Genomic DNA, 22,404 nt, shown 5'->3' with positions numbered 1-22,404 from the left:
AGCAGCCCAACTTAGTAGCAAACAACTGGTTGCTGATAGACAAAGTTAAGGCATCTTAAGCTATTTTCCGTGTGATCAATTCACCAGTTGAAACACCAGCACATCAATTCCTTTTATCTTATTCAGTATTTATAATTCATTCATTCAGCCTCCTTCAGCACTTAGTATATATCCAGTATTCACAACATGGGCTCAGAGACAAACATTATCGTACTAGGCAGGAAACAGACCAGTTACCAACATCTTGCATGACTTTCCCTTCTCAAGAATTCACAGGATTTCTGTGGCAAAGCCTTGAACTAACTTCATTTCCACACTGGTCCACTCGAATTTTCTTTACTATTTCATACCTTGCTCAATACTCTGATCAAAAGTTAAAGTACTGAAAAAGCAAATACATATTCCTAAATCATGACAGGGCTGACAGGACCCTGTGGGAAACTCCAGATTTGTTGGAGATTTGTGTTTCTTTAAGAAGTGTGACATTTAAATAATGCCCTTCACTAGAATTAACATGCAAGGTCATTAACTAGGATTTGAATTCCTAAGTCCAATTAACATCAAAGTAAGCCAAACAGCAAAACGGTGTCATTTAGGTCCCTGAAGGAATATCTATCAAACTAATTAAAGAATTACATTCCAGGCAAAATGTCCAGTCACTGTACTTCTTTGGGGCAAAAGTACCTCAGGTGCTCCCAAACACAGCATGCACGCGTTAACTAAGCTGCTACCAGACAAGTGCTGGAAACAGCTCCTACACAAATGCCACAGCAGAACTGTCCTAACTAACCGCACAGACTTCAAGGGAATACAATGTGGCCTGCCCTGGTATTCAGTAACACAAGAGAGAAAGCTACGGACAGGTCGGGACCAAGCCAGAACACGGAAGTAATCTGCCTCAACAGTACTGTGGGCATAGACATAAATATGTAGCTGATACTACACACTGCTCTGTTTTCAAGGCTATTTGTTTTTTTACAGTGTTAGGAACCAAGCCATCACAGTACTGTTCTTTAACAAACAGCAAACAAGGATGAACTTTTATGTAATCTGCACATCATGCAGGCAAACTCCAACCCAAGATGTTGCCCCTGGTGTGCTGACCTGGAGTCTGGCGGTAGCTTGTTGGCAGAGAATGAAGAGTAAGCTCAGAGTACTGGTGACAGCAACGTCTCTTACACCATCTGAGGTTGTGTGGCAGAACCATACCAAGGACTGCACAATCAAAGCTTTTATTCAAATTCTCTAGTGCACTTTTCATTTTGTAAAACATCCACTAATAGAGTACATTGTTACTGACAATTCTAATGTTAAGAGCTTACTTCATCACAGCTACACCTGTGAATGTATTAGCTTTATTTAAGAAGATTAGGATTTACAGTGGGGAAAAAAAAACCCAACTAAACAACTACAACATTAAGAACATTGGAGGAGGAAGAGGATTAGGTAGGCCTATCTGTAAAGAGATAGTAAGCAAGGGAAAAAAGAAGAAAGGTGGTAACAAGTAATTAATTCACATAGAATGAGAATAATACTTAAGAGGGACGATACATTGTATTAAAGATGAAGTGTGATAAATAGGAAGATAAAGGGTCAAGTTTTCTCCAACCATAATGCTAAGTAAATATAATCTAATTCTGATGGAGCTACTGGAAATTAGTCATTCAGCTGTTCTGAACTGCCCAATCTGTGTTGGAAACGCATACACCAGGCAGCGGTTAGGTCAGACCTGTGCAACATTCATCCCCCATTGACCTGAGGCTCCTTGTGGATTCCAGTTGACAGGGTTTTAAAGTGGCAAAAGAACTGCTTTTTTTCCTCCCCTATGTGGAATAACTAGCTCTTCAATCCTCAATTTTCCTTGCACAAAGCTGCATCAAGCATACTTGAAAGCAGCAGAGAGGAATAATGACGTGATAAAAATATTCCCAGGAGAGTACTATTGTGGTAAAAAAAGTGGCACCTCTGTCAGCAGCTAATAGCAGATATCTAGGAGGACTATAGGGCAGGCCAAACCTATAGCAATGCTCCTACATATTCTTATAAACTCAGCCACCTCTGACTAAAGCACTTCTGAACAAGAAGGGGTACATTTGCAACTGATAGACTTTAATCAGTTTCTTCCACTAATTTGTTGAGGTGCTTTGTTGAATCCATGTAAACTTTTAGCACTTATTACATTCCCTATAAAGGCAAGCCAAAGCATCTGTCATCTTAACTATAAGCTGTGTGAAACAGTGCCCTCCTGCTTTGAACAGTGCTCTAGCTAGTTTTTTTTGATGGTCCTGTCACAAGGGATAGTGAATAATCTTGCTTATTTACGTTCTCCATAGCAACCAGAATTTCCAAAATGAGGTCTTAAATAGCTCTACAAATGAGGGCAGTGCCACCTACTTCATTTTACAGGTGTACAAATGGAAGCAGGAAGAAGGCTTACTCAAGAAAATCAAGCAAGCAAAAGGAAGAAGTAGGCACAGAAGCTGTATTATTTTCGTTCCTACCCAATGTCTTAGACATGTGATGATATAGTCATTCAGTTTCTAGAATATTTATTTTCAGTAAAGAAAAAACAACCTGACTTAAATGAAAACAAACACATTGAGAAGACTGATCATCAGCACTTATACTGAAGGCTGTAATTTAGAAAGAAAACTCTTTAGACCATAAGACGGTCCTCCTTTCTAACCAAGTGTTACCATTACACATACTTATGCCCAACTACAATTTTTACTTTGATCTTACAAATACTCACAAGCTCTGCAGAATTCAATATAAAATGACCTTACCTTAGCTGATACGGAGGTACCTTGACAGCAGCATCAGGAGAATCCAAGGTTTCTGTATAACCAAACAAAAGGAAACAATAGGGCTTTATAAAATTAATTTTTGAGTTCAACCACAGCAATACATCTGGCTACGATCTCGGAACCAAAGATCCTAAAGCTTATACTTCAGCTGACAGAATATCACTACTGCTTCAAGTCACCAAAGCTTTGCATGAATCTGTCAGAATACTGGGTGTCCAACGTAAAGGCATTGAGTACCATCTTTTCTTCAGTGAATTCCCTCTCACATATCAGCACCTCAGCAGCATGTATACTAAAACTAACAGTATAGACGATATTGGTATGGCTGCTGTGCAAGGATAACACTCAATTAATGAAGCAACTCACTGAGCATGAAGCTGAAGGCCCAGTAATAAGACAGCAACAGGTATCAACTACCACAGATTGCTGTACCTATGTATGGCTGGAAAACAAAAATGTAAAGCAATTAAAAGTATCACAGTCGTGCTGACATAAATTAAGGGTCTTGATGACTAGTGTTGCTGCTAGTTAGTATCAAAAGCACTTCAAGTTACAGCCAACCTCTGAAAATGGGTGGATGCTGAAATGTACCCAGGCTCATATTCTCTTCAAAGAACAACTCATTTTATTGATCATTATTTCCGTTATACAGCAAGGATAAAAGAGATCATAAAATCCAGTAAAAAAGAAAAAAAATCCGACTTTAAAAAGCCAGCAGTGACAACTCACTTGAGATTTATTTACCATGACTTAGGGAGGAGGCGGGGGGGGGAGGGGGGGGCAGCTTTTAGTGGAAAGACATCCCTCTCTACATACACACAGAAAGTAACTGTTATTGGTACCCGACGCTGCCTCTCCCTACAGCCCGAGGACGCAGACCCGGGAGGTGGGCTCCGGGACCGCCGGCAGGTGCCACAGCCCCTTCCAGGAGCGCAGAGCTCCCGGGCGTTTTGAACCACCCGAGGCGCTCCGGTCCGCCCCTGGGGGCTCAGCGGCCAGCGCGGAACAAGTTTGTTGAGGTGTCCCTCCCCCGCCGCTACAAAACCTCTCCATCGGAGGCTCCTGCCCCGCTGCTCCGCATCCCCCACCTCTTACCAATCGCCCAGGTGCAGCTCTCCTTGATGGCCTTGTGCTTGCTCCCCGACGCCTCCTTCTGCAGCTTTCGCAGGATTTCTTCCATCTTGCCTCCCCCGGGATCCTTGCGTTGCCGCGGGGAAAGACGAGCAAGCAGCGGGGAGGAGGATGGCGGTACGGGCGGCAGAGCGGTGCGAGGCTGCCCCCGCCACGGCTGTGCCTACGCGGGGACGGTGCGCGGCACCCCGCTGCCGCCCCGCTGCCGCTGATGAATCACTCCGAGCTCCATGGCGGGGACACGTCAGTTGTTGCCGCTGCGGAGTCCCTCCCCCTCCTCCTCCTCTCCCACCCCGGGGAGGCTCCGCTGGCGCAGCCGGGCTGGGCCTGGCCCTGTTCGCCGCGGGCACCTGCGGCCTCCTCCCGCCCCGGCATATGCGGGGAGTCCCTTCCCTGCGCGGTGGGGAGAGGCGGTGGTGGGGGTGCCGCCGGCCGTAGAGGGCCCGAAGACGGGAGCGAGGCAGGGCCCGGCGCCACCGGACCTGGACCCTACGGCGGCAGTCGCCCCCGAGGGAGAAACACAGCGCGGGCAGGCGGGATGCAGCCTGGCTGGTTGCCATGGCGACCCTCCCTGCCTGCCCCAAGATAGGCGGGAGAGGCGGGCTGGATGTCTGCCTGCGATTTAGGCTCAGCGGCTCCAGCCAGGCTCGGGCGGTATGTCCGCCTCTGGGGTTTCGCAGGTGCTTTCCGGGCTTTGCAGGAATGAGGCGGGAGCCCGCTCCTGGGCCATGCCGGCCGTCCCAGCGTAGGTCGCGACTTGAGACTGCAGGGCTGGATTCCTGTCCCACATCCCGGCAGGCCCGCGCTGCTCGCCCAGCAGCCCTGCCGCAGGGCTGCCCTGGTGCGGAGCTACTCGGGGAGGGACACCGGGAGTCAGGGCTGAGCACCAAGATGGGTGCAGGGCACTGGTTATCCTCTGAAATCAGGGGACCAAGTAAATGGCAATAAGCCCTGCAGGATGTAACACCTTTCTCCCCAGCTGGCAGGTGCAGAAGATCACGACTCAACCTACTCGCTTGTGCCACGAGAAGGTGCACCCCTGTGTCCCCCCCAAAAAGCCAGCTCCCAGGAGCAGGAACAGACCTTCCTCCTCGTTATCTGAATGCTTTCCGTCCAGCAAATCTCCTGTCTTCTTCACTTTCTTGTTTCCCTCCCTTACCTCTAGGATATGCTACTTGCCCTTTTGTGTGACTGCATCAGTTAATGTTGCGTGTTTTAGTGCTGTTCTCTTGTTGGAGAATCCCTCAAAAGACACAAGAAGTCAAACAGACTAGAAAAAAGACAGCAGATAAGAAAGGCAGTCGAGGTAGCAGCTGGTAGTATTAGCAGTTATGTCTTCTACTGCTAATTTAAAGAGTACCAGTTGCAAATTACCAGACAGAATATTGGCACCTGGTGAATCAGCCACAGCATTTCCCATAGGATGTGGGCTTTCAGTGGCTATCTCTTATTCAAATACTTAAAAGGGCTGATCTTGCATTTGTTTGGAAGCATAAAAAATGCATAATCCATAGTTGCATTTTAAGGCCAGAGTGTAAACTCATGCCTGAAGAAAAGGATTTAGGATGGCACCAGAAAGGTCTGGAAATGGATAGGGAATGCTTAGAGCTACAATACCAAGGATTAAAAAAACCTCTCAAGCTCTAACAGAAAGATCATTTAGCTTCAGATTACAAGATGTAAACCATCCCCTGAGAAACTGGAAGTCATTTCCCAAAGTTTCTTATGTTTGACTGTTCCACCACCTTCCTTGGAATGAAAAAAAAACGCCAGTGAACCCTGATGCTAGAAGTCAAGGGTCAGGTTGAAGTGATGATGAGTTGTTCCCCACCTGTGTGCTTCCTCTTTATTCTGTGATGCACTTCTTGGAAATGAGCACGGAGGTTGGTTTCTGGCTTTTTCAAGTGTTTATTTTGTTTTATTTTTCCTGCAGAGGGGGGAAGCAACAAAAAGGGCTGTGATGGTGTTTGAGGTATTTTTTAATGTAAAAACAATGTACCAGAGGTCATTTGGACCTGTGAAGTGCTAAAAGATAAATATATATTTGTTCATAGTAAATAATTAATTGCTTATTTTCAGGAGGCCACTGATGAAACTGAATTAATTTTTAGTTTTAGATTATTTCCTAGCTATATGCATCATCAACTCACTGGTTAATTTCTCTGTGATCTCTACAGAAGTGCTTTATAGCTGAAATCTTCACCAGAGCTACAGTGTTTTCATAGCTGCTGATGTCACTGAATCAAGACTTGCATTTATTTGTTTCACTCACTGTCCCATGTTTTCAAGCAAAATGGATTCCATGCTGCTAAACGCTTTTTCCCAGTGATTGTATCAGCAGAGTGAAACAAAGGTCTAGAGCATCTTAAGGTCAGCCTATAAGATTATGCAGATGGAAAAACTAGTAAGCCATGATGAATCTTCCCAAGCAAATGTATGTCAGAGGACCATAAGTCAGCTTGTTGACACTTTTCATGTGAGGCCCTCCATCTGCAAATGAAGAGCAGTCCATCAATCCTTGTCTCTGTTATCTATAGGAAACACATAAATACACAGTGATCATGTGCCACTGGAAGTCAGTTATTGTATGTGTGCATGTGGGTGTGAACCCGGGAGCCAGGGGAGAGTCCAAAAACTCTTTACCGGGTCTTCACTGCAACCCGCTCCCCCTGTTACCAAGCAAAAGCTGCTCCTTGCTAAACCATGACATCCAGTTAGTTGCAGATTGTTAAAGAAATGCTCGAAAGCATGTGGTGTCCCTTCCTCTGGTAAACTCTCCCAGTTTCTATTAATTTGCAAACTAGGTACTTCCTGAGATAGTGGTTTTATCTTTATGTATTCAGTAATACCTGACAGATGTTTCAGACTGTCCAGAGGGGTTGCTGAGACTCCTTCCTTGGAGGTCTTCAAGACTCACCTGGACATGTTCCTATGTGACCTGATCTAGGCGAACCTGCTTCTGCAGGCAGGTTGGACTAGAGGATCTCTAAAGGTCCCTTCCAACCCCTACCATTCTATGATTCTTCTGTGAATGTATCTAATTTTTTCTGAACCTTTTCATGCTTTGGACCTTCACAACTATCCTGTAGCAGCAAGTTCCACAGCTGAGTTGCACACAAAATACTTTTTCCCCTACAGTTTTACCTTCTTTTTGCTTATGTTTTTTTTGTGTTGCTTATCTTTTTTACAGTGAGAAACACCACATAAGCATTCTCTATTTTCTCCCCACCATTCAGGATTCCTTATGCATTGAGTGTGTTCTCTCTCATCTGTTTTTATTCCAGTCTAGAGTGGCCTATTCTATTTAATCTTTATCCCTATGCAATCTTGGGTCATACCAATGGCCTTGTTTATGTACCAATTCCAGTTTTGTTCTACCCTCAAGTACAAGAATTTGAGAAGAAGAGTGAATACATGGGAAAAGGCAGCACGAAGATTTGAACTGTAAAAGCTCCCTTTCTTCCATCAGATTCTACTGAAAAGGCTTCAATGAGAAGAGAAATTAGGAGTAACTGTGGAGTTAAGCTTAATATCACAAGAGTTCTAAGTTGGCCAGAAAGCTAAATGTCAGAGGACTCCTTCTGTCCCACTTTTCTCCCTGTAGTCCAGGGGATTCCCATAGTCTTAAGATACAGAGATTGCTGTATGAAATGTAGATCACTCAAAGTTACAAATGCATCATACATATTTGGGTCCAGAAACTGCTTTGAAATGTATTGCGGCCTTTGACTGAGAAAAAGATGTCTGTCATGAGGAAACAAGGATGGCCGTGGCATCTATAGCTGTCAGATGCTTGTGATGCTAAGTCAAGAAAGCTTAGCAAGACTTAACTAAATCTATCTCTGCTGTCCAGGAAATGGATTGTGATTTTCATACCCTGTTTGGTGTTAAGCATATAAATAAATGAGTTGAAGTACTAGAAATACTCCTAGAAAAGCTAAAATAACATTAAGTTTTCAACCTAATATGCTCTTTTTAAAATGGATAAATAGATGTTCATGACACTATTTCAAATGTTAATGTATGGTTTCTCTGACAGATCCCTAAATTTTTAAATATAGTGAAAACTAAAGAGAAGCACAAATGGGCAGGTTAAAGAGAAGTTTATTTGACAGTGTTGATTTGCAGATTCTGTTCTGTCACAGACAGATCAATCTGAAATGAATTCCCTAGTTTTGGGAGAATGTTGTCAGTTTTACAATCCAATAGTGGCAAAATTAAAGGCACAGCCTTCTTTTTATGCATTCATGTAATAGTCACTAAACATGGAAACTTTCTTTCTTCTCCATGCTGCCCCCAAACTCCCTTGAGATGTGCTTTGACTCTGTTAGTCAATGGTGCTTATTTTGCCAACTTTAAAGACCAACTTAGAAGGTTTAAAAGAGAAAATCTTCCAAATTAAGAGAATAAATTAGCTCTAGAACATAGTTCGATTCCTATTTAGCATATTTTTTCTTTACAATAAGCAGGAATTTAGTTAAAGGAAGGTAAGCCCTGAAACTCCAAAAGCTCTTCCAAAGGGCATAAGGAGCTCTTACTCCCTGTATAATCTTGTGTCTGCAGACACTACTTCTCATGATCTCAAAGGCAGAGCATGTTCAGTAGTTCCAACATGAATTAGAAGACCATCAATTGGTTATACATTTCTCTCTGCCATCTGACTGGGTGCGGGACTGAGTTCCTGAATTTGTCACATAAATTGCAAATTAACAGTGAAGTCGGCCTGTAAGTAGTCCTGTGTTGTAGTCACATGCTTGGAGAGTTTGTTTGAATGTTCTTCAGGAGAGTAGTTTGCTATAAACGGACTGATGAACTTGCACATTGAGTGATGCTCTTTTGTATTTCACTACTATTATTAATCAATGTGAAATCAATGCTCAGATTGTTATTGGCATATACTTTCTGGAGATATAGTCAGAGGGAATATAGCATTCAGCTTCAGTTGTCAGTAATTGCCTGTAAGTCATGATCTGAAAATCCGATATTAAGTGGATATTGAACCACACGAAAGCTCTTATTACAGCAACAGTCACACAAGCACACAGCCTTGTAAGCTTGAGGGAGAGCGTCATTATTTAAATATATAATTGTTAAAGCTTTTGGAAATTGCTCTTACATTAAATGGAAAATCTAGTAGAAAGACACAGTGTTTCCCAACATGTATTTTGCAGAGGGATTTCAAAGAATGGCATTGCAGAGTTCTGTGTTTGGATTTCAGTAGCTTCCAGATCAAATATACTCAGTCTATAAATGAAAAACCTTAGGGAAAAAGGGATCTGATAACTGAGGCTACAGATTCATCTGGTCTCTAGCAGTCAAACTTGTTATCTACAGTATACTATAGGTTAAACAGAAAGAAAACCAGATGAAAATATCTGGGAGATTATTAAAATGATAGTCCTTTAAAGAGCAATGACTATTTATAGGGATACAGTATGAACATGTTTCATTGGCTTGATCGTAAACATCCCTAGCAGCAGTCTTGCTTTCAGCACCACTGAAAGCCTCTCTGATTTCAGCAGTACATGACTGGACCTATGCAACTCTTTTCTCTCATGTTTTATTGCCATAATTGCAACCAGCAGAACTGTGTGATTTCAGGTCCCACTGCTAAGAAAAGAGAGTGGCTTTTCTACCATAGCCCTTTACTTTTACAATGTGTTGTCTCTCTTCTTTGATCTGTAAGAGCTCAGGTTGCTGCACAGTAGCTGCACCAGTTTGCCTTGTATTTATTTATTTATTTATTTATTTATTTCCCTTCTGGACCTGTAAGGAATAGGGAGATAGGAATAACAAGAATCTAGAGCACTGGATTGAAGAGGATTGTTCTTTTATTGGAGGATAAAGGATCTTTTTGCCTTTTCAGCTGCTTCATTTCTCAGAGTAATTGTGTGTATGTGGCACATTTTATAAAAACATATTAGATCTTGTACAGAGATGTTCTTCTGTGTAAAATTTAAACACCAATGAACGTTCAGATTCTCTGAATTAGTGTTCCTAGGATTTCCTGACAGCTAGTTTACAAGAGCTGATGACTATCCTCTTTTCTTTTTAATCTATCTTTGCTATTTTGTCTCAGATATTTCCATATTTCTTTAGAATGTACATACAAAAGTACAGCTATTAAAAGAACATTGAGGTGCACCTGTGCATTACGACAAAGCTTAGATGCTCCTCCAGCTTCACATCTCCTCACAGTCCCAGCCTCCTTGTTCGCTCTGCCTTAGGTCCCGTGCTTCATCATTTCTCTTTTCTCTCTGCAGGTGCTTTCTGTTGTTCTCTCTTGCTTTCCATCCCAAACGTCTTGCCAGGCCAGTTCGCCTTGTATGGGCATCAGCCTGCCTTGCCCCATGCCAACACCTAACTTCAGTCAGCCCTTCTATCTATGGCTTTTTTCTTAAAAAAAAATAAAATAAAAGGAAAAAGAAAGCTATCCCATCATGGGTCTTTAGAGTTAGGTGACATATTCCTGTAGGTGGGACAGTTCTAGTTTAAATTAAATCAGTAATTTGGATATAGCTATGTGTCACTGCAGTACTCTCTGTTTAGGGCATGAGTAACCAATTTATGTCTAGGCTGGGTACTACTAAGTCTCACAAACACCATTATGGTACAAGGTAAGTAGGTTCTGCTTGCTCTCAGCTCCTGCGCTACATGCTAATGACTGCCTAGAGGTGTGCAGGTTTACAAAGATGGGAAAGCTTGTGTTTAGCCCCTTATAGTGTAGCATCTAATCACAGAATCACAGAATCTTAAGGGTTGGAAGGGATCTCGAAAGATCATCTAGTCCAACTCCTCTGCCAGAGCAAGACCTCCTAGAGTAGGAGGAACTCATCCATGTGGATTTTGAATGGCCCCAGAGAAGGAGATTCCACAACTCATCTGGGCAGCCTGTTCCAGTGCTCCGTCACCCTCACAGTGAAGAAGTTTTTCCTTGTGTTTCTTTGGAACCTCTTATGTTCCAGCTTGTACCCATTGCATCTTGTCCTATTATTGGACCTCATTGAGAAGAGCCTGGCTCCATCCTCCTGACACCTGCACTTTATATACTTGTAAACATTAATGAGGTCACCCCTCAGTCTCCTCTTCTTTAAGCTAAAGAGCCCCAGCTCCCTCAGCCTTTCATCAGCAGGGAGATGCTCCACTCTATCATCTTTGTAGCCGTGCGCTGATCTCTCTCCAGCAGCTCTCTGTCCTTGAACTGAGGGCCCCAGAATAATGATAAAAACACCTTCAAGAGAGTTTAGCTGATAAAAGCTAGTGAAAAATTAGTGACCTTACTGAACATGTATAGACTGATTTTCTGAAATTTTGACAGATTTGGACAAGTTTTCAACCATGTGCAAAAAATATAACCCTGATACATAAGCCACCTCTCATATATTTTGTTTTAATTCTTCATGACAACAGGGACAGTACATATTTTCAAAGAAAGGTTATCAGATTGTATTAACACTGGCAAAACATTATCTTCTCTCTTGTGTGCAGCAATAGTGAAACTAATCTAATCAAAATGCAAAACAATCACCCCTGCTCCCATCCAGATGGAAGATTTCAGCCCCAGTTAGTGTTTGTCAATGTGAGTGAAAATGAGATCATACTGTGGCAGTTGCCAGGTAACCTTAAGGTAGTCCCTCCCACTATAATGTCAGCCAACTTTATAAATGGCATATATATTACAGATAAAATATTTATTTCATGCAGGCAGATGTCATTAGTAATGAGAATATTGTTCATTTAATTTACTGTGCCTTTTCTGATCTGTGTCGAAGATGAAAACATTATCTTCTTAAATAACAGGAGTGTAACTTAAATAATTTCCTAATTGGGAAAAAATTAGTGCAGAAGTTGCTTATGTCAAAGGTAAGCTGATCTTTATGGTGCAGAAGAACAGAGCATCATTGACTCATGAACAAATAGTGATGTAGATGTCAGTATAAGAGGATTTAGTCATGTTGCCTGAGGATATATAAATACAAAGTATATGAAATGGAAATCATTTGCTTTTTTTTTTTTTTAATTAAGCTCTTAAGTTCCATTTGTTTCCATTTGACCTTGTACAAAATGATGTAAACTAATTTATTGTTACTGGCCATTGAATGAAGACACCTTCCTGCAGCAAGGGTCGATCACTGTTACAGGATTTCCCTTTGGAAGTGGAAGCAAGTCCTGTAGCTACCACAGTCCTTCCCAATAACACCAGTTAGCATACCTCACATATTTTTCAGTGTATGTGCATACACTTTGTCCTCTGAGGAAGGCAGCAGCAATTCCTGTGTTCTCTGCCTTCATTCTCAAAGGCTATTGCTCTAGAGGGTTTTTTATTTTGAAAGGTGATATAGGTCCTTCAGTGTCACAGAAGATGGTCCAGCAGAGTTATACCAGCAGAAAAGGTAGGCCTATATTTTTTATGCTGAAGCATATATATCTATACCACAATGTTTCTAGTTTCATAATCCAAAGAGAAAACCCAACATCTGGATGGTAAGTAATTTTATTAACCTAATTAATTTAAAGATAAATTCAAGGAATAGATATATTGCTTGTTAATCTTTTTGTTAATGATCTTTCCCCATTAGGGTCAGAATTAATCCAGTTCTACAGGAATTTGCATTCCACAGATGAATCTAACACATTAGATTATAATTTCATTCCTTAAGGGAAACTCTTTAAATGGGCATTACAGTGATTTATGATATGTTGTCTGGATGGCTTGTCTTTTGTCTTTGTGCTTAACAGTGCAGCAAGAATACCATATGAGAAGCTGCACTTTGATACAAGTATTTATCACTGCAAAATGTAATTTTCCACAGTTAGTGCATCTTTATTGACACCTCTGTATGCTGAATCTCATCACTTTTTTTCCCCTTCCTAATTATTTGCCTCATTAATCTATTCACCTCAGTGCTTTCTGATGGTTGTTCTCCAGCAAACTAGCTGCATAGACTTCCCAAATTCTCACATGGCCTGAAAATCACAATCTTCACATTTGTGTTTGTTTAACCTTTTCCTGGTTGTACATGGCACTGGGACATGATTTCAATGCATGCCTTCTGTGCTTCTCAGATATCTCACAGCCTTGCTGTGGTGTTTAATTACCTACAAGTGCCATTTATTCCCTCACACATTCCTCCACCATGGATATTAGTCCTTAAATAATTCACACCCCATTGTGCCTTACTGCCTGAGCTGCAAACACCAGAAAAATATTTAAGGACAGTTTTTACATAAAGCTCATATAATTTCACATAAGCACAGTTGAACCCTCTTATGGAGTCAGTCAGTTTTGCTTCAGAAAAACTCCAGCTCAGTGGCAAATTTACTGTGTCACATGTGAACTGTTCCTCATGATTTATGTCTGAATTATGAGAAGGAACATCTTCGGTGCAAGCTGCATTGTTGACAGAACATATATAGTCAGCTAAATCACTTTTATCTCCTTGATGCTCTTGTGATTTGTTCTTTTTGTTTGGTAAGGGGTTTTTTTTTCTCCGTTTATGATCTGGAGCAGAGCAGATGGCAAAGGCTTAGCTTGATGTAACGTGTCCATAAAATAAGCAAAGCTGTCAGTAGCCTTCTCTCCAGTAAGTCTATTTCACTTTCAGGCGAATCTTTCTTCCACTAGAGTGAACCTCAAAAAAAAAAAAAATTCTTTAGGAAGAAACAAGTAGCTTTTTGAGCAGTTCTGAGGTTCTCTCTGAGCTCACTGCAAGGAAGGTGATACTTGAGGATTTTCTCCTCCCCATGGCAGTCTGTTTTGATGCATCTTGTAGGAATTCTTCAGTTTCACTGCTTCTGCTCTTCTGTCAATAATAGGTGTTTTGGGGAAGCAGGGAGTGGCAGAAAGCTGGCAAAGCCATAGAGATATCAGCACTGCATGTGTTCATGGCTTAACAGAGCCAATCACATCAGTAAGTGCTGTCTCATTAAGTTCTTCTCATCAAGTTCCAAAAGAGGAAAAAAAAAAACCTCCTTAAGTTTTTTTCTGTCATAGGATTTGAGCTAATTCCTACATATCTTCCAAAGTTTTTTCTGCTCTTATTTCTGCTGCTGGAGTGCCTAGCATGTGCCAACTTATACAACGTCCTACAGACAGGTGGTAAAGAAAGGTTTTACCTGAAAACACTACATAAGCAGGAAACACCGGTAAAACAATCTTTGATTTTGCTTTTTTCTTAGCTAAAGAAAGGATGGCGTGCACTGCTTAAACAATTTGCCCAAGGCCATGCACAAAGTCTGAGGAAGAGCTATGTCTGAGGCAGAGCTGTGAACAGAAAGCTTCTCCTGAGCCACAGTTCAGTGTATTCACCACAGTTCATCCTTCTTTTCAGCATACTGCCATGTAGTAACCTATTATTCAAAGTTGCTGATGAGTCTGAATAACTCCTTTTCTAGCAAATGAAGGAGTGTCAGCTTGCAAAAGGTAATAATAGCACTGGGAAGCAAAGATTGTAACTGCTTGTGCCATGCGTTGTATTATACATTTTATCTTTACATGCTCCCTTAGAGAAGTGCAAACAAGAATACAAAGGAAGCTGAAATCTGACACTTGCCTATAATTTATAATACTCATTATATTTTTGGGACAGCCATCTCTTGGCAAGGTAAGTTCTTTTATTTATAGGCAGCTCATGATTTGCATGCTAATGCATTCACATCTGCAAAGCCTATAAATTAGCCTCCAGCTCATTACAGCAATGCCATTGTTCTACTTGCCACTATGTAATCTGTTCCCAAATGTTTCAGATGGCCACAAAATAAAACCAGCCCGAGGGAAGAGCTTCACCATTGCAGTATTAGCACACCAAAAATATCTTCCCTCTGACACCAAAAAAAATACAAAGGAACATAAAATGACTGGAGGAGAAGTGCTAAGTCTTTCAGAAAGATGAGCCCAAAAGCCTAACACTTAAGAAACTGGAAAGCTGTTGCTATGATTTGAGGTGCCTACACCAGTTCAGCCAAAAGAATGAGTTTAAAGCAGCTTTTTAATGGGCTTCAAATAAAAGTCACTTCACAGAAGATTAAGTCACTTGGCTGTGCATCATGATTGTACCCTAATGTGTCATATATGAACACTTGTTTTATTACTGTTTAAATTCTTGTTGTGCCTAGCTATCTGAAACAGACACGGAGGTGGGGTTTTTTTTGGTGACCCTTATAAAGGCAGTCCCTACTTTCAGGTAATCAAGAGTTTATGATTATGTCAAGAGTTGGCCCCTTTGTTAAGCCGGCAAAGAGGTGAAACACAGCGCAGTCAAAACAGGCCCATAGAGCACATATCCTCTCCCATCCAAGTCTGCGGATGCCTTCTACCTCAGTTCAGTTTCTGAAAGTTAACCAGATGGTATAATATTGCTGGGCCCACAAGTTCAGCTTCTGAAATGTCCACAGACTCAACTTTGCTAGCGTGTATAGGGTGAAGAGGACTCTCCACCAACCTCAGATAAGCACTGGCTCATTCTTGTAACTTTTGATTACCTTCAGCTGTGCTGAGACACATATACACACACACACACACCCCCATCCTGAAAAAAAAAAAGTGAAAACCTTACAACCCCAAACCCTACTTACATCGTGGGAAAGATCTTAAACAGAGTGACAGAGCTCTCACCCGCTGCCCAGGCTTGCTTCTGTGTTACCCTACTGCTTGAATCCTCCAGCCTTTTCATCTCTTCCTTCCAAACCTCTCCACCCACTCTTCTTTGTCTGTAGAGTCTTCAGAAACCTCCCTTCTTTTCTGTCCTACTGCTATAGGTAAATGATATTAAATGAGAAGATGGCCTGAAACAGGAGAGCCTCAGCTGAAGGCTTCAGAGTGAGAGGGGCCAAAGCACAGGTACATCGCACAAAGTATAATGTTGGATTTGGGATCCAGATGTGTCTGCATGCAGGAAGGTGCAGCAGTGTATTAAATTTCTTTATTGAATTCTGGTTTATAGTAATAGCTGGTTCTTTCTTTATTTACCTGGAACTCTCCTGTTTGTTAGAGTAGGTAGGAGAGGAGCAGAAAAAACAGGGCTCTGCATGAGTCATGAGCCAGAAAAAGCTCTACTGAGAATACAGCTCACAGTGCTCTGCGGCATAGCCCAGATGATAAGCGTCAGTGTTATAGTTGTCTCCCTGTTCTGGGTCTCATATTACCATGAATGACAAGATTCAATACGATGTATTCAAATGGGGATGTAGGTAGGTGATAGGCAGGGACTTTTCCATTTCATTTTCTTGCATTTGTCTTTTTCATACTATCATAGAAGGAGGAAACACAACATAAGGAAAAATATCTATGTTTTAAAACAAGGATTGAAATATAGGAAAAAAAAATGTGTTACTTCCAAATCCAGGGTTTTAACCTCAATTCTGTTCTGTACTTTTGATCTTGCAAAGAATTGTACAAAGATAGATCCAGTTATGGAGCCCAGGGAGAGTTTATACATCTCTGCTGCTTATCCCACTTCATGAGTGGGTAGTGCTCATCCCTGACCCATCGCCCTGTCACCCTCTGTCACCACTGCAGCTGGCAGATAGTTGGCAAGTCTTTCTTTTAAATACAGGATAGTCCTTGTGAACTCTGTGGGACCTTTCTAGCTAAGAGCTGGGGAGACAGTAAGGGAAAAAGTTGGCCTGCTGTTCCGACTGAAATCTGCTGTTCCAGCACGTATTTAAAGGCAGCCTTTCTGCTTGTGTTAGGAGATGGGCTGCTTGGTGTGGAGGCTGTGCTGAACTTTTCACAGAATGGCCCTGAACCAGTTACTGCTGGGTGAGGACCACTGGCTAAATCCATGATACTTTCAACTTGCTGAGCTGGGCATGGCAGCAAGCACTGCTCTTGATATCCCTCCTCTTCACATCTGCTACATCCAGAAGCTGAGGATCATTTGGGGATGCTGAACTGTATTTGAGGTCCTGCATGTTTGACACAGAGCGAGGAAGCTCTTTCTGTGCCTGGAGCTGCCCTTGTAGGCTGCATCTTTGCATGAGTATTGCACTACAAGCGCTGGGCTTCTCCAGCCCTGCAGACTATGCTGACAGACTCTGAGTAGTTATAAGAGATTCTAGTATTTGAGTAGTTTATTGATGCTTCTCGTGTTTATCATGTTTCTCCTTTTCCCAGCAGAATGGAGTGTGGGATACACAGAATATTTAGGTAGTGCACTCAGCAGTGTCAGTGCCTAGACAAAGCACTTTCTAAACATGGCATAATCTCCTTTACCATAATATGCATAGGGAAAAAATATTGTTATCATTTTTGTTCAGATCACCTGTGCTAAAGCTTTCCTTTCTCTTCCCTCTGCCTATTATGCTTTTCTTTAATTCTTTGCTGAACCTACATTTTGTGCCTATTCCCTTCATGCTTTCTACTACAGAGATTCAAGGAATTATTTCTTCACAAATGATATGGGGGAAAAAAGCATGTAAGGGCTAGAAGCAGGCATACTGTAAAGACAGTTTAAAAACAAGCATTTTCCTCTGTGTGTATTTAACAGTTTCCATCTTTGCCATATGTTCTTTCCCTCATCAATTTGCCTTTTAGATTGTTCTTTAACACTTGCCTATTTTCTTGCTTCTGCAACAGAAGGGAAGTTGATCTTTCATTTGTTCCGCAAATATTCCTTATTGTCCCAGGTTTTATTACCCCATCTGTTATTGTGTGATCAATTGAAGTCTCTCGTGGTCTCACTTTTCCAACTGATCACACTATACCACAGACTATATTTCAATTTAATTGCTATCTACTGTATGATGTGTAAACTAGAAAGAGAGGAGCAAAAAGATGAGGATATTTTTCCCCTGCCTACCATTCCTCTCTTTTTGTATAAGCACATATCTTCAGTGCTTACTTGTTATCCGTGATAGAGTTTAAACTAAATCCCACATTGCTACTCTTTTCTACATAAATTTGATGCTTCCATCTCTGTTTACTACTTTAAAGCACAAAGATATTTACAGAACAAGCTCACCAAAACTTGAGATAAACGAGTAGATGCCGTCACACTTCATGAGCTGGAGCAGCACTTCCCTGCAGCACTCTTGCCAAAATGGAAACTTCTCCCCACAAGCACAGCATTTCCCTGTTCTCCATCTCTCAGCCCTTTCCTACTGTTCCAAATGCTTACCCTTGGTTATGCATGGTTGTGTTAACTCTGCCTGTGTGTATAGATTAAAAATTAATTTTCTCCCCTTTTTAAAGGCATTTGCAGGCAGTACCTTCTGCAAAGTTCTCTTTCATCTTCCTGCACTCAGTTCTATCATAGTAAGATAGACTTGAGAAAGACACACTTTTAAAATCAGAGGTACAGTACTGTATATACAAGGGGAAGCTAACCTTGTAAAAGTGATCAAGCTGATTTGAAGAAGGTGTGTCTTTTGCAGCAGAACAAATAGATGGAAAATGCTCCTATCTGTCCAGTGCTATGGGAGAGAAGACTCAGCATTATAACTATTTATAACTACTGCTTTTCGTAATAGAGCAAAGTGGGTCATTGCAGGGAGGAACATGGAGGTGGCTTCTGCTGTCAGGTGGCTTGGGAGAGATTGTGTAAGAAGCAGAACCCCCAATTTGCCCCTGAAAATAATGACTCAAAGTATTGACGTTTGTGCACACTGCGTGAATCCAGTGTCACATTCACGTGTGCTGCTAATTTGCTGCTGTGATACCTCACTTGAACATGTGCTTAAAGACCAGACTGTCTCTTAGAAATGAGGCCTTGTCCAACTCAGCTGCTGGGTGAGTCACTTATAAAAAGCTAAACAGGGTCTTTAATGTACTTTGTCTACATCTGGATGGAGACTAAATTTAACCCAAAAGCTCCTGATGACACTCATGGGAATGAAGACATTGTTTTACAAGAGCTGCCTCTGCTGAGACTGGAAAAAACCACAAAGGTCTTTACAATGCGGTGTGGGCAGGTTTGAGATGTACGTGGCTTTACAGAAGGGAAGGAGGAAAACGGGAGACAGGTAATACATCCCTTATTAGCGGGGAGACAACCAGACATTCCTCTTCACTTGACTCTCAGGTTAAAACAGCCGTGTGAGAGGAACTTTGGGTTCCTGCTCTAACAGGCTGAGGGCCCTCGGGCCGGGGGAAACCCCTCAGGAGGGAGGGAGAGGAGGGGCTTTGGTGGGAAGTCCCCGCACCTTCACGAACTACGGCCCCAGCTTGCGGCGGCGTTTTCTGCCCCCTGGTGGTAAGGGCGTGCCCCGGCCCTGCCCCGCGGCGGGAAATGTTTGTATTAAAAAGGCGCTTTTTTATGTTTGGGGTTTTTTTTGTTGGTTTGTTGTTTTGTTTTTTTTTCAAAGGGCTCTACTTTTTAAAAAATAGCGTCATCGTAAGAGAAAGCTCAGGTCTCAAGCAGAGTTTCAAATCTGACAGCTGTACTCAGAATGGCATGTAAAACTAACAGTACCCCTGCAGGTCAGAGTTACAGTAATTGTGTTCCCAGCTTTATAGATGATACTGCACAAATATGATATTTTCGAAAACACATCTCTGCTTGACTTACTTGACTTATTTATAATAAATTCAAACACGCTGCTCTGCAAGAATTCGTACCGTACCTCTGAGTAAACAGAAGTTAGTGTTAAAACTAAAAAAACAGAGAAAAATCCCCAAACCCTTATGCATAAGTGTACCTCATACCTTGGGCTTTCTTGGAGATGTGGTTCAAAAAAAAAAAAAATACTAGTGACTCTAGGAAATCATGCTTGCCTGCTGCACCAAGTTCCCATTCCCACAGAAATAGTTTCAGTGTTGGCTAGGTAATTACTAGCACTTTGGTACCACTGCTTAGCATCATGCACAAAGATGGGCAGTTTTGACAGCTTTGGAAAAGGTCTTACATGGAAAACCAAAATTGGTATGGAGGTCAAGGATGACACAGTTCTTTATTTGATACTTTTTAAATTATATTTTGAAAATGCCAATGAGAAGCTAGGGTAAAGGGGGAAAAACTGCAGCAACAAGTTCATAGATCTCAATTATCTGAAGACCTTGGATATTGTGTGGGCATGACCTAAGTAAGCCTGAGGCCTCTACGAGAGCTCTGGGATGAAATCCAAGCCACCAGGGATTCTACCATTTTCTTCAACAGAGACAAGATCTTATCCCGTTCAACTCTGGGACAATACAGAGGCTTCAGCATAACCTATGTGTAGAAAAGTGTAGTTGTTGAGTTAGTGAGCTGATACATACCTTGATGACTACCTGTATGGTGATGATAGGCATAGCATGCACAGAAAGAGGAGGTCTTTTTACCATCCTTTTATTTTGAAGATTTTAGGTCATCTCAGGCTGATGGAGTCACATAAGGAGTCTCTTACTGGAATGAGAAAGGGTTAGTCACATCTCTGTGGGCCACTGTGATGTCCTAGGATTTTCACAAGGCTTTTGAAGCACGATCAACAGCACACCAGTTGCACAGAGCCAGCTTATTTCAGCTGTGCAAGCCCCAGATGAGTCTCTCATGTAAGCTGAGTTCGACTAAGGCCTACTGACACGAGCAGGTGAAAAAAAATATTTTCTTTCAAAATTCAGAGAACGGCAGCTTTATAGCACCCCTGCGGAACCTGAAGTTTGATGTGGAAATACTGCTGGTACAGTTGTTGTGGATGATACGAAGTACCTACCATACCTATCCTGTTGTGTGGGTTCAATGACTACCTTGTTTTGGTGATGTTAATTACGGATTACGGCTGTGATGCCTGAAGAGAGATTAAGTAGCATTAGGGCACTTGTACCTGGAGGAAAGTGAGCATAAGACGCTGCTGAAGGACAACACCCATGAATTATATGATAATTGGATTTACAACAGGTATTCAGTCTGCGGACATTGCTTTTTTCCTAATGGTTTTAGCTGAGGTAAACAGTCTAGAAAAATATATTCCAATCAAAAGGAAAAAAGGAAGGAACCCCAGTCCTGAGGGGATACCCCCCCTCCCCACAACTGCTTGCTGTAGGGCAGAGGGGTGTCCTCTGCTGCCCACCATGTTCCCCATGGTGGGAACCAGCCAGCAGATTCCCACTAGTGCATTTCATAGCCATCCCTGTGAAAACCCAGCAGGCACCTGTCTGGGCTGGAGCTGGTTCCTGACCTTAACTCAGTGCCACTTAGTTTCCTCTGATAGCTGGATTAATGATTACCAGCAGTGGTAAATTATTTACAGCATGTAAAACACTGTCTACTTAAGAGGCATATCCCTCCTTACTTTGCAAGGAAAAAATATTGCTATAGAGCACCGAAGATCATTAAAGAGTCTGATTATTTACATAATAAATAATTAAAAGTAAGGATAGTGGTGGTAAGAGACACGATTTCTTTTTTTCCACAGTAAAAGAAAAAATTGTGAAAAAGGTCCAGACTTTCATCATTACTGCAGAACTCACAGTTTTGTTCATTGACAAAGATAATGTGCTTTTGACAGGGCAGCTTGGTCCAAAATGCCTAAATAGGTTCAGACATTGTTGACAGTTTAGTGGAGCAAACTTCCAGTTTATTTTGTTCAGTATTTGAGCATCTTTTCCTCATGATCATAGCACTATGTGTTTTTCTTGCCTATATCATTGCCACCACACAGAACTGACTCCTACCATCTGGTCTCTCTGAAGATGCGGGCTACACAGCCTGGAGGTGAGAAAAACTACATATGCTGCTGGAGTTGCCTATTTTGCTGCAGGAGTCACAGGTTTATTGGTTTGCTTGATTTCCTCACTACTAAATCCAGGCAACATTAGGACTAAAGGCAGATAACTTCATTAACTCTGTTGTAGGCCCTCAATCACACCGAATTAAATCTTTGATATATTATCTTTTAACTTCAGCTCGATTTAAAAAGAAAGGAGAAGATGGCATTTCTCTCTTCATGGGGTCACTGAGAGCAGCAGGGTTGGCCACAAGAGCCGTTAATGCCAGAGAGGGGCTTGAAGGCCACCCTCGGTGTAAGAAGCAGAACCCCTCATTTGCCCCTGAAAATAATGACTCAAAGTATTGACGTTTGTGCACACTGCGTGAATCCAGTGTCACATCCACTTATGCTGTTAATTTGCTGCTGTGATCCCTCATTTGAGCATGTGCTGCTTTAAGACCAGACTGTCTCTTAGAAATGAGGCCTCATCTGACTGAGCTACTGCGTGAGTCACATATAAAAGCTAAACAGGGTCTTTAATGTACCCTGTCTACGTCTGGATGGAGATTAATTTTATCCCAAAAGCTCCTGATGACATTTGTAGGAATCAAGACATTGTTTTACAAGAGCTGCCTGTGCTGAGGCTGGAAAGAACCACAAAGGTCTTTACAGCATGGTGTGGACAGGTTTGAGACATTCATGGCTTTACAGAGGGGAAGAAAGGTTCTTCTCATTGTACCCCCCGCAGCTACCACAGTGTCCAGGCACTGAGGCACTGTGGGTACAGGCACAGTCTTGGGAAACCAATGAATGCCACTACTAAAAATGGCAGCCAGCTCTA

At 42.0% G+C, this 22,404-nt stretch overlaps 1 protein-coding gene across 1 annotated transcript in view; it reads right to left on the bottom strand.

Moving 5' to 3' along the window:
* ARFGEF3 (ARFGEF family member 3) overlaps nt 1-4,095 on the bottom strand; it is a 92,636-nt gene extending 88,541 nt beyond the window's left edge. Inside the window, exons 1-2 of the mRNA XM_061990781.1 lie at nt 3,903-4,095; nt 2,787-2,838 (exon numbers count right to left, since the gene is read on the bottom strand). Coding sequence (XP_061846765.1) covers nt 2,787-2,838; nt 3,903-3,987 — 137 coding nt within the window. The 5' untranslated portion in view covers nt 3,988-4,095. The remainder of the gene's footprint in view (nt 1-2,786; nt 2,839-3,902) is intronic.
* Nucleotides 4,096-22,404: the final 18,309 nt, after the last annotated feature.

This window comes from Colius striatus, chromosome 2 (assembly GCF_028858725.1).
Source record: "Colius striatus isolate bColStr4 chromosome 2, bColStr4.1.hap1, whole genome shotgun sequence".
Taxonomy (NCBI): domain Eukaryota; kingdom Metazoa; phylum Chordata; class Aves; order Coliiformes; family Coliidae; genus Colius; species Colius striatus.
Note: the sequence above shows the minus strand (reverse complement) of the source record. Positions and strands in the feature narration are given on the sequence as shown.